Source organism: Trachymyrmex cornetzi, unplaced genomic scaffold (genome assembly GCF_001594075.2).
Source record: "Trachymyrmex cornetzi isolate Tcor2-1 unplaced genomic scaffold, Tcor1.1 scaffold773, whole genome shotgun sequence".
Taxonomy (NCBI): domain Eukaryota; kingdom Metazoa; phylum Arthropoda; class Insecta; order Hymenoptera; family Formicidae; genus Trachymyrmex; species Trachymyrmex cornetzi.
This window is the reverse complement of record NW_017300106.1, coordinates 58,043-69,567: the sequence shown is the minus strand read 5'-3', so window position 1 is coordinate 69,567 and position 11,525 is coordinate 58,043. Positions and strand designations below refer to the sequence as shown.

At 35.8% G+C, this 11,525-nt stretch overlaps 1 protein-coding gene across 7 annotated transcripts; it reads left to right on the top strand.

Moving 5' to 3' along the window:
- The first annotated feature begins 2,925 nt into the window (after window positions 1-2,925).
- Opa1 (Opa1 mitochondrial dynamin like GTPase) lies at window positions 2,926-10,114 on the top strand. 7 transcript variants are annotated; one of them, XM_018518647.1, is made up of 18 exons: window positions 2,926-3,150; window positions 3,812-4,055; window positions 4,188-4,323; window positions 4,423-4,554; window positions 5,037-5,081; window positions 5,488-5,577; window positions 5,667-5,824; window positions 5,897-6,060; window positions 6,157-6,421; window positions 6,498-6,689; window positions 6,770-6,954; window positions 7,029-7,190; window positions 7,246-7,433; window positions 7,524-7,738; window positions 7,842-8,099; window positions 8,182-8,382; window positions 8,480-8,684; window positions 9,535-10,114. In XM_018518647.1, the coding sequence occupies exons 1-18, from the start codon at window positions 3,122-3,124 to the stop codon at window positions 9,597-9,599; spliced, it is 2,934 nt and encodes a 977-aa protein (XP_018374149.1). In that variant the 5' UTR covers window positions 2,926-3,121; the 3' UTR covers window positions 9,600-10,114. The 7 variants fall into 7 exon arrangements, with proteins under 7 accessions (XP_018374149.1, XP_018374148.1, XP_018374153.1 ...); XM_018518646.1 differs by having other exon boundaries at window positions 5,485-5,577; XM_018518651.1 differs by lacking the exon at window positions 4,423-4,554.
- The last annotated feature ends 1,411 nt before the right edge of the window (window positions 10,115-11,525 follow it).

Here is an 11,525-nt window from a genome sequence, read left to right as displayed (position 1 = left end):
TTTTTTTTTAATTCCACTCCTAACAGTAGTAACAGTAACCATATGACGTACCATATTAATTAACCAATCAGTCGAGAATTCTTTTGAACTCTTATTTCTGATTGGCTGATACTTACGGTACGGCTTATGGTTACTGTTACGGAAGGTGTGTGCGGCAGCCCTTAAGGCCATGGCACATAAAAAACTTAAAGCGTAAAACTTAAGCAGTAAGCGGATCGACCAATCACAATAGAGACCGTAAGACCATACATAAGCAATAGCGAATCCATCATGTTGATTTCGATACTGCTTAAGCCCGGATCCTCATACGGGCAACAGCGCTTTGACACAAAGCTCTGTTGTGGGATTCTCTAAACGGTTTATCGACAATTGTCGCTATCGTTAACTAGCGACAGCCAATGAGAACCGCGCTTTCTTTCAGGATTGTCCTGTCATTGGTGCTAGTTAACGATAGCTCAATCATCGATAAGACGTTTAGAGAATCCAGCTACTGATTGGTGAAAAGCCGGTTGTGGGGATAAAATTTACCTTTTCATCCATTTTTCACCAATCAGCATTCGGTGTCATAGCGCTGTTGCCCGTATGAGGATCTGGGCTAATGGTACGTTTCCACTGAGCGCGTCACGCGTCGCGTAGTCAAAGGAGAAAAAGAGAGGGATTGTGTATTTATATAATCTTATCTCTTTCTCTCTTTCATGACGCGACGCGTGACGCGCTCAATGGAAACGTACCATAAGGCTGAGTTTCAACTGAGCGCGTCACGCGTCGCGTCGTCGAAGGAGAGAAAGAGAGGGGTTGTGTATTTATATAATCTTATCTCTTTCTCTCTTTCATGACGCAACGCGTGACGCGCTTAGTGGAAACGTACCATAAGTCTTACGTCTTAAGTTTTTCTATGTACCAAAGAGGCCTTTACGTATGGTCTTACGGTCTCTATTGTGATTGGTCGATTCGCTTACTGCTTAAGGCTTAGGCTGAGTTTCCACTGATCGCGTCACGACGGGTGGCACCCAGTTGGACACGGCTTAATTGGACACGAGCCACTCACAGCGCTTGAGACTACAAAGCTCCTAAGCACCGGTCGTTGTGATTGGTGGTGTCCAATTAAGCCGTTATCATTCGGAATCACCCCTTCACGACGCGACACAAAAGAGAGAAAGAGAGGAGTTGTGTACATATATAAACTTCACTCTTTCTCTTTTTCGCGTCGCGTCGTGACGCGATGGACGACGCGACGTGTGACGCGCTCAGTGGAAACGTACCATTACGCCTTAAGTTTTTTTATGTGCCATGGCCTTAAGGCCGGAATCAGACTACGTATTGAAAAATGAAATTGAAGATTGAAAGATTGAAGTTTGACCAATCAGAACAAAAGGAACCAAAATTTCTTTGTCCTTATTGATGAAATTTCAATCTTTAAACTTTAATCTCAATCTTCAATGCATAGTCTGATTCCGGCCTAACATCCAGTCTGAAGTTGCTGCTAGCAGTCCATATTGACCCCTTTTACACCAAGCACTTAATACGCGTATTAACTGGTAATTTTCTATTAAATTATTTTAATTTCAGCAATGTATTTGAAGAATAATGTATTAAATTAATAAAATATGCAACAAAATAATTAATTAAATAAACATATGTGTATGTTTACATATAACGCTAAAATTAATAGCGTTTTCGATTGGGCAAAAGTTAGTGCGCACCAGTGCGCACTCAGTTCACACCAACACTGGACGAGTTCCATGGGTTGCACTGAATAGTGCAAGTTCAAAAGAATACGCCAAGATTTTCAGCGCTAAAGCTAAAACTTATTTTTGTTCACTTTGAAGCAATGTTCAACAAAATGTTACAAAACCACAGTAAAAGATATTAAGAGTAGGGACAAGACCCCGTTTTCAATTCAACTGCGCAGATTTGCTTGTCCCTATGTATATCCTTAACTGTGATAAAACGTGCACTGAACTGGCACCGTCAAAATATCTCGTGCCACTTAGTGCGCACTGAGTGCGCACTACGCGAGTGTCGTGCGATCAAATGAACACGTGACACTAGCCAAGTGCGCATTGGCACTGCCAATCGAACACGCTCTTGACACTGAGTGCAGCCAGTGCACCCCAATCGAAAACGTTATAAGATAATTCAATAGAAAGTTACTAGTTAGTATCGATGCACTATGTAAACTAGGCGATTATGATACTAAACAGCAAACGCGATTAGTCATCAGTTCCACGGCTGATTAAATGATTGGCGTTGGTGAAACCGGCCCAAATGGTGGTTCTACACGAGAAACATGCACGCTTAGCGCTTTTTTTACCTTTTTTTAAAAAGGTAAGTTTGTGTACGATCATGTATTAATTGCAAATTTTATAAGATAATATTAATTGAACAGCAGATTTGAATTGACATAAAAATTATATTTTAACATGACTTGCACCTGATTCAACAGGATGTACCACACGGGCTTACTGTAAATATTGCAAGTGCGAGCGATTTTTTTAGGGGTGATCCCAATTGACCACGGCTCGATTTGACACCACCAATCACAGCGACCGGTCCTTAGGAGCTTTGTAGTCTCAAGCGCTGTGAGTGGCTCGTGTCCAATTGAGCCGTGTCCAACTGGGTGCCACCCCGAAAATCGGATGCAGTGTGAATCCAGCAATAGTCAAAGTCCGTGACGCGCCTTAAAGTCTGGGAATTTTTTCGTCGTAACTTGGTATTTCTTCAAGAGAAACAAGAGGCAACCTTGCGGGAATCATGCTGTGCGCAATGCCTAAGGGCCTGAGCACAATAGAGGAACAGGAATTAGATATTAAGATTTTAACCTATCAGAAACTGATTACATCAGAATACACGGTTTCTGATAGGTTGAAATCTTAATATCTAATTCTTGTTCCTCTATTGTGCGCAGGCCCTAATGTTTCCCAATATTTCTGAACAAGTGGATGAGTTGAGATGTATGTAATGCCCGGATCGTCGGATTTTCGAGAACATTTTACACCTTTGATTTCCTGACTTATGTCACACTCATCTCGTAACGCATGCACGTGAAATTTGATAAATATTTGTCGGCTACCGCAGTCGCAATTATTCGTCGACGACAAGCAAGGATTGCTCCGATAAAATGGAGCAAATCATTTACGGAAAATTCGGGTGAGAGATATACGCGATTATAATTGAGGTAATTATTCAGTTTAGCTATCTTCATCTTCATTTTGTCTGTGACAGATTTCCTAACCTCAATAGTTATCAACATTAACGCTTAATATCTCGGCTCATAGGGCAGAGCGACGTTTTTTTTTTGCCAGATTCTTTCGTTTCATGCAAAAACGCGTCAAATAAGCTTAATTTGATTGATTTTTGAGGTGGGATAGCTAAACTGAATAATTACCATAATTGAAATGAAACAAACTGACGAACTGATTTTCATTTATTAAATTTATACGTTACAAAAAATGATATGATTGAATTAAATATAATTCATATTTTTCGTAATGAAGCATCTGCTTACTACGATAGGTTAGAACATAGCACTTCTCTATCGTTGTTAAATTAAATTTAAGATACACTAATTTACAAAAGTATAAGAAAATTGGAGGGGTAGCATTACACTGTATATTTACACTGTAAATTTATATATAAAAACATTTTTTTGTTGCTATAATTTTTTTTTCTTGTATTTACTCTTTATTTTCTTTGTGCCTTTCTCTTGAACTTCTCTTTGCCTTAAATTTCTTTAAGCTGCATAATTTTAATTATTAAGAATAATTATAGTTTTTTGTACCTTAACTTTTAACATTTGTTTTTTTTTTAGCCATGGCATTTTGCTAGTTTCCAAAACCTCTAGACATCCAATAACTATTATTACTACACGGAAGCTATTGTCTGGAAAATTTAATAGACAATGCAAGCCATTACTAGCATCACCACAACTAACATACTTTGCAAATCCATATCGCGGATACACTATGGTGATAGCAAAAATATTAAGAGGAGCATTAAAAATTCGATATCTTCTCTTGGGAAGTGCAGTCGGTGGTGGTATTACCTTACAGAAAGTAAATGTTGCAAGTTTTCTTAGCATCATTATTGCCCTTCTATTGATCATTTCGTACCGAATATTAAATATAATTATAATTGTTAGAAACATTTGTTAAATATTTATTGTAATCACAATATCATCCATATAGAAATATGAACAATGGAAGGAGGGACTACCGGATTTGGGATGGCTAGAAAATCTGATTCCCAACGAAAAGCAATGGCAAGACTTCCGCGAATCGCTCATGACAATTAGGAGCAATGTAGCTGACAAGATTGAGATTGGTAAGCAGGATGAATATACAGCCATTTGAATCTGAAAATGTGAGGCAAAATAAAGCGCATTAATGATTTGCGATAAAAATAATTCGTGAATGTAAATAGATCCACGTATAAAGGAATTTGGGGTAACTAAATATCAAGAGTATAGGACCTGGTTTGATCAAAGACTAGATGATGCTATTAAGGCAGCGGAAAGTCATCAAAATAGTTACCAAGAGAATAACTCAATACAGAGTGAGTGACGAGCCTGTTAACGAGTCATTTCCATTCCTTGATATATATTCATACATCACATTACTCCTAACGATCTATAATTATTTATCAAATATCCTGTTTTGTCCATTCATTCCTCCGTTATTATATTCCTCCATTTGCCTGACATTTTCTTACCTGTCAATAAATCATTACAAAATATAGATTGATGCCATGATATGTAGTTCCTTTCCAGTTCCTTTAATTATTGTGATTCATTTATGTTCATTTAAATTTACTACTTTTATACAAAAATATGCATGATAAAGCAGTTGTGTTAACATCAATATGTATTTTTGTTTGCCTATTTGTAAAATTTAATTAGAATATTTGCATTCTTAAAAAGAAACTTAAATTGTAATTAAATATTTTACGTAAATTTAATGATATGTAATTTATTTCTACAGAGCACTATATTTTACATACATTTGTATCGTTAATTTATTGTGGTCTGTTCTATTCAGGTGCATTTGATACTATCACAATGATAGCAAAACGAAGTTATTCAGGTGTGTAAAGACAAATTATTTTACACATTCTGTCCATTCAGCATTTTATAGGCAAATAACTTCTTCAAAATTAAAAAGTAATTAATGCTGCAAATTTTTGTTATATTACAAATAAGTTATATTTACGTATTAAGTAGCTAAAATTTAATGACGTACAATAGATACATGTTTTAAATACTGAATGGGATAGAACCATTTACTACTTTTATTTTACAACTTTATTTGCATGTACAAGGCAACATCATTCTTTTTTTTTTTTTAATTTTATCATACACAAAACTGCTTATACACATAAAATAGTCCAATTGATTTTTCACATCAGTTGATACTAGCTTTCTTGCATTTTTGCAGAACAAATTACAAATTATTACAAATTAAAAATACGTGCTGTCTTATTTTTAAGCAGAAACAAAAGAACATTTATCCAAAAATGTGGTTGCCTTTGCACGTCCATTGGCTAGTGATAATAATACTGAGGAGGAACGTAAGAAAGCTCGTACGTACATATCATTGATTTACGTCATCACGATCAAAAATTATTTGATATTTTCACAATGCCTTGTCTCTCTTCTTTTCCTGTTGAAGAATCTTCGCAACAGAGGATGGACGCCATGCAAGATGAGCTGATGCAGATACAACTGAAGTATCAACGCGAAATAGAGAGACTAGAAAGAGAGAATAAAGAATTACGCAAGCAGATACTTTTACGAGGGAATCAGAAGTTTACCAACAAAAAAATTAAAGTAATTTGTACATATCTCGCATTAGCATATGCGATTTATTTTAATTGTATTCCACGTTTTTCTTGCTTTTAGAAATCATTAATCGATATGTATAGTGATGTCCTGGATGAACTTAATGATTACGATAGTGCCTATTCCACTGCTGATCATTTACCTAGAGTAGTAGTCGTTGGTGATCAAAGCTCCGGTAAAACATCCGTGCTTGAAATGATTGCTCAAGCAAGGATATTTCCAAGGTATTTATCTACTTTTCATATTCCTTTGTATATATTATTAATATATCGTTAGAGCATAAAGAATATTGATAATTGATCATTACTGTCTTTGTGCAGAGGTGGAGGTGAAATGATGACGAGAGCGCCAGTCAAAGTCACATTGAGCGAAGGTCCGTATCATATAGCGCAATTCAAAGATAGCTCCAGAGAATTTGATCTCACGAAGGAGTCGGAGTTAGCCGAACTCAGACGGGAGGTAGAATTGCGAATGAAGAATAGCGTTAAGAATGGAAAGACGGTTAGCCCGGATGTCATTTCCATGACGGTGAAAGGACCAGGCCTTCAACGTATGGTTCTAGTCGATTTACCTGGTATTATTAGCGTATGTATACGATACTTTTATACCATAAATTTTCAAGAAAAATTTACTTACAAAATTTTAAAACTGTGTGAGACAGACGGTTACTGTTGATATGGCAGAAGACACTCGCGAAGCAATCAGACAAATGAGCCAACAGTATATGAGTAATCCTAATGCGATCATTCTTTGCATACAAGACGGCTCTGTTGATGCAGAAAGAAGTAACGTGACCGATCTCGTAGCTCAAATGGATCCATCAGGCAAAAGAACGATTTTTGTCTTGACAAAAGTACAAAATGTTTTTTTGTGTTATAATAAAAAAAATTAATGAATGCAAATATTACTATAATTGCTGTTATTTTGCGGCAGGGTGACATGGCAGAAGAGAATTTGACTAATCCTGAGAGATTGCGCAAGATATTATCTGGTAAACTGTTTCCAATGAAAGCATTAGGCTACTTTGCCGTAGTCACTGGTCGTGGTAGACAAGACGACAGTATACAAACAATCAAGGATTACGAGGAAAAATTCTTTAGAAATTCCAAACTCTTCAAGTAAGTCTAGGCATAAACCTATACATAAGCATTGACGACATTAAAAATGCGTTGATGAACTTCTAATTATTCAGAGATGGTCTAGCAATGTCTGGTCAAGTGACCACCAAAAACTTGAGTTTGGCAGTAGCCGAATGCTTTTGGAAAATGGTTCGTGAAACGGTAGAACAACAAGCAGATGCATTCAAAGCCACGAGATTCAATTTAGAAACGGAATGGAAGAACAATTTTCCGAGGTAAGTAATTAAAAGAAGTAATTAGTTTCATCAATTTATTTTATTATAAATTTAGGTTAAGGGAACTGGATAGAGATGAGCTTTTTGAAAAGGCACGAGGTGAAATTTTGGACGAAATAGTCAACTTGTCCCAGGTATCACCAAGACACTGGGAAGAAGTGTTAATGTCTCGAAATTGGGACAAAGTCAGTATGCACGTTTTTGAAAATATCTACTTACCTGCTGCTCAAAGCGGAAATCCAAGTATAGTATATTGATAAATTATTTTTTCGTTGAATAGACGGAGACCATAGTTTCTTAAAGTTAATGTTCTCTTGTTAATGTTCTCTACAGATACATTCAATACCACTGTCGACATTAAACTCAGGCATTGGGCAGAACAACAACTGCCTGCGCGTAGCGTCGAAAGTGGATGGGAATGTTTGCAGCAAGAATTTCAGAATTTTATGTCACAAGCTCGGCTTAGTTCAGATCATGATGACATTTTCGACAACCTCAAGAACGCTGTAGTAAATGAGGCAATGAGACGTCATTCGTGGGAAGAGAAAGTAAATATTAAAAAAAATACTTTAATGGTTTATTTCTAACTTTTTTCCATTTTCTCTTGTAATGTTAATGAATTAGAGACATTAAAAGGCACATTCTTTTCAGGCATCAGAAATGCTACGTGTTATTCAACTTAACATCTTGGAAGACAGAAGCGTAAACGACAAACGTGAATGGGATCAAGCTGTACGTTTCTTAGAAACCTCAGTTAAAGAAAAATTGCAGAGTACAGAACAGATTTTGCACGATATGCTGGGTCCTAATCGTAAGGAACGGTGGATGTATTGGCAGAACCAAACCGAGGAGCAGCAGAAACGTACGGCGGTTAAGAACGAGCTGGATAAAATTCTTTATGCCGACAAAGTACGCGCGCCGTATACACGGATAGTTATAGTTAAATAAAACTATTGCAGTTTTGCTACATTTATTTCATTTCTGATTACAGAAACATGCACCTACTTTAACACATGACGAGCTCACAGCTGTTAGAAAGAATTTACAAAGAAACGGATTAGAGATTGACAACGAATTTATTCGAGAGACATGGCATCCTGTGTATAGGAGATTTTTCCTACAACAGAGTTTAGCGAGAGCATATGATTGTAGAAAAGGATATTATCTATATCACACAGGGCACGAAAACGAAGTACGTTAAAAGAATACAAAAAAATTACACATGTACACTTAAATAATTATTTTAAAACCTGTCTGTTTGAACATTTTTATAAACAAAATTCTTTTAGATGGAATGTAACGATGTAGTACTCTTCTGGCGAATTCAACAAATGCTAAAAGTCACCTCAAATGCATTGAGGCAACAAATCATGAATAGAGAAGCTCGGAGACTAGATAAAGAGATTAAAGAAGTTCTTGAGGATTACAGTCAAGATAACGAAATTAAGGAGAAGTTACTCACAGGCAGACGAGTCACATTAGCAGAAGAACTTAGTACGTATTGCAATATAATATTTCTCTACCGTGTTAATTATTTTTGTAATTGATAAAAGTGTTGGATTTTGGAATTGATTTAGATATTTTTCTAGTAATCATTTAAGGGGATGCTGGAGTGACGGTCGAAGTTAATCAAGGTCGATAGTACAGACTTTTTTAAATTCCAAATTCGACAATAGTGACATTTTTCATTCATTTCTTATACTTATTAAATATCGTTGTGTCTCGTTCAAACGCATTCATCTGTCCTTATCTAACATATTGCAACGCCATCTCTTAGACAGAGATCAACTAAAATACTGCTCGGTTTCATGGCTTCACATCAATTTTATTCGTAGCATACGAACGAAATTTTTGGCGATTCTTTTCTCTTGTACTAAAGCTCCTAGTTCATGTCTACAAGCATAGTATTGTTCTTCAAGGTTTTCTATAGGCTGCTGGCTACTTATTTTAAATGAGTAAAATCTGAAACTCTTATATGCAGCACATATGGTGACGAGTTGACTGCAAGAGCCAGTGACAAAACTACAATTTTTAATTTTCTTTTATTTTTTTTATTAAATTGTAGTTAGCAGCCAGTGTTGTTGTCAATATTTTAATTGTGAAGAAGGATTTTTCAATTCGTAAGTGCAATTAAAAAAAATGAGTCGAGGAAAATTAATCATACTTCATTGGTAAAACAGGGTACTCCAGTATCCCCTTAATATTATTATTAATAAATTATATACAGTTCAAATATATCAAATATAAAAGTAATAAATGAATGCATGATCAGTATTAAGTAGAAAATACTTAAAATATCTTATTGCTATTAAATTACGCTGCTAATTAGCATTTTTATTTCCAGAACGAGTCAGGCAGATCCAAGAGAAATTAGAAGAATTTATTCAAGCGCTAAATAAAGAAAAATGAGCATAGTAAACGGAATATCGACGTTGAGCACCATATTGCACGTAAAGCAAACCTTTAAACAATAGTTTACAATTGAATAGATATGGTATATATAAGTGTATAATGTGTGTAATATAATGAATATTTAAAAATCAATTTCTCGAAAAAAAAAACGTGAATACGCATTTTTACAGTTTGATTTAAAAAATCAATTACTGATTGAAGAACCGAATTCACAACTCGTCAACATATTAGTGTGGGCGTATGATAGTCCATGAAGTAACTGCTTATGGTCTTAGTAATTTTATGTAACAAATAATAAGTTAAAATCTTAGCGCTCTGATACAATTCAGATTTGTAAATATGCGACATGTGATTAAAATGTGAAAGATCTTGTTGATACATGTGCATACAAAAATTCTTGAAATGCATTGAGTCGTAATTATTTCTTAAACAATTATATTTATACAAAAATGTAACGGTATTACGCTATCACGTCACGATTATAGATTTATTGCCTTACGAGCGATAAAAAGGGGCTGTTATGACGATTGCAAAATGTATACAAAAATTATAAAAAATATATAAAGTACTATTGGAATAAATAACAAAATATTTATATGTTTGATAATTTTAATGAGCGTTTTTCACTAACAGAATTGGATATCAATCATGAAACTTTATCCCTAGGTTGAAAAATGAAATGTGAAAATTTTAACCATTGAAGTTAATGGAACAATTTTTCACTTTTTACTTTTCATCCTAGGAAAAAAGTTTCATAATTAATACCCTGGTGCGCACTCTGCACATTAGCTGCTTTCTCTGCTGAACGCAGCCATTGGGCGCGTTCATGATAAAAATACAAGGGTATGCTCATCAATTGTCTAAAACTCGTTCAGCTTGCGCATGTCCTTGCTACGTCATATTCGGGTACGCGTTGATTGGTCGGTTCTGATTCGGGTGCAATCGGTGGTTATCGGTCGTAATTTATCATGGCGTCCATGGCGTAGTGCACGTTGTCATCGGTAGAAGTTAATGTTAAAAATATTTTCACGATGACCTGCATAGTGAAAGGATGCGGCAATTATATGAAAAAAACAAAAAAAACTGACGGAAGTAAAATTAAATATTTTACCTTTCCAAAACAATCTGAAATTACTGAACAGTGGCGTAAGCCACTCATTGTGACGTAAGCAAGGACAAAAATCTGATTGGTCATGCGCATGAGCATACCCTTGTCTTTTTATCATGGGCGCGTTCAAGTCGACAAAGCGGCTCGCCAAGCAATTAAACATGATTAGTTGGATCTACAGGTAAGAACCAATTATGCTCATTCGCTCGGCAAGCATGCCTAGCTGCTTTGCCGTCTTGAACTCACCCATTCAGTTCCGTTCAGTTGCGTTCTGCGAACTGGACAGTTGAATGAGCGCTCGCTGCTATTGGCTGCGTGCAGCAAACTCAACAGTTGAGTGAGCGCTCGCTGCTATTGATATAGGCCCATATTCAGAACGCGCTTACAACGATGTTAGCACGCTAACATACCATACTTTACGTCACGCATATTATAGAATTTCAGAGATAAAAGTGCACTTTTATCGATAAAAGCGCGTTCTGAATACGGGCCATATTCTTCCAGGGCTGCGTTCAGAAACTTCACCTTGCGGGTGATTGCTAGGAGTCTGTGTGAGTGAAATGGTAGGGATAAGGAACCCTCTCTGGTGTGTACATTTCTGAACGACCTAGCCAGAGGAAAATAGCAGAGCGTAAAAAACAAGCATTTGATATATGCACTAGCTAGTGAACTTTCTATTACCTATATTATCTTAATTTCAACGAAACATGTAAACATATACATGATATGACTAATTTAATTAATCATTTTGATACATATTGTACGGGAGTAGTACACCATTCTTTATGCATTGCTGAAATTAAGATAATTTAATA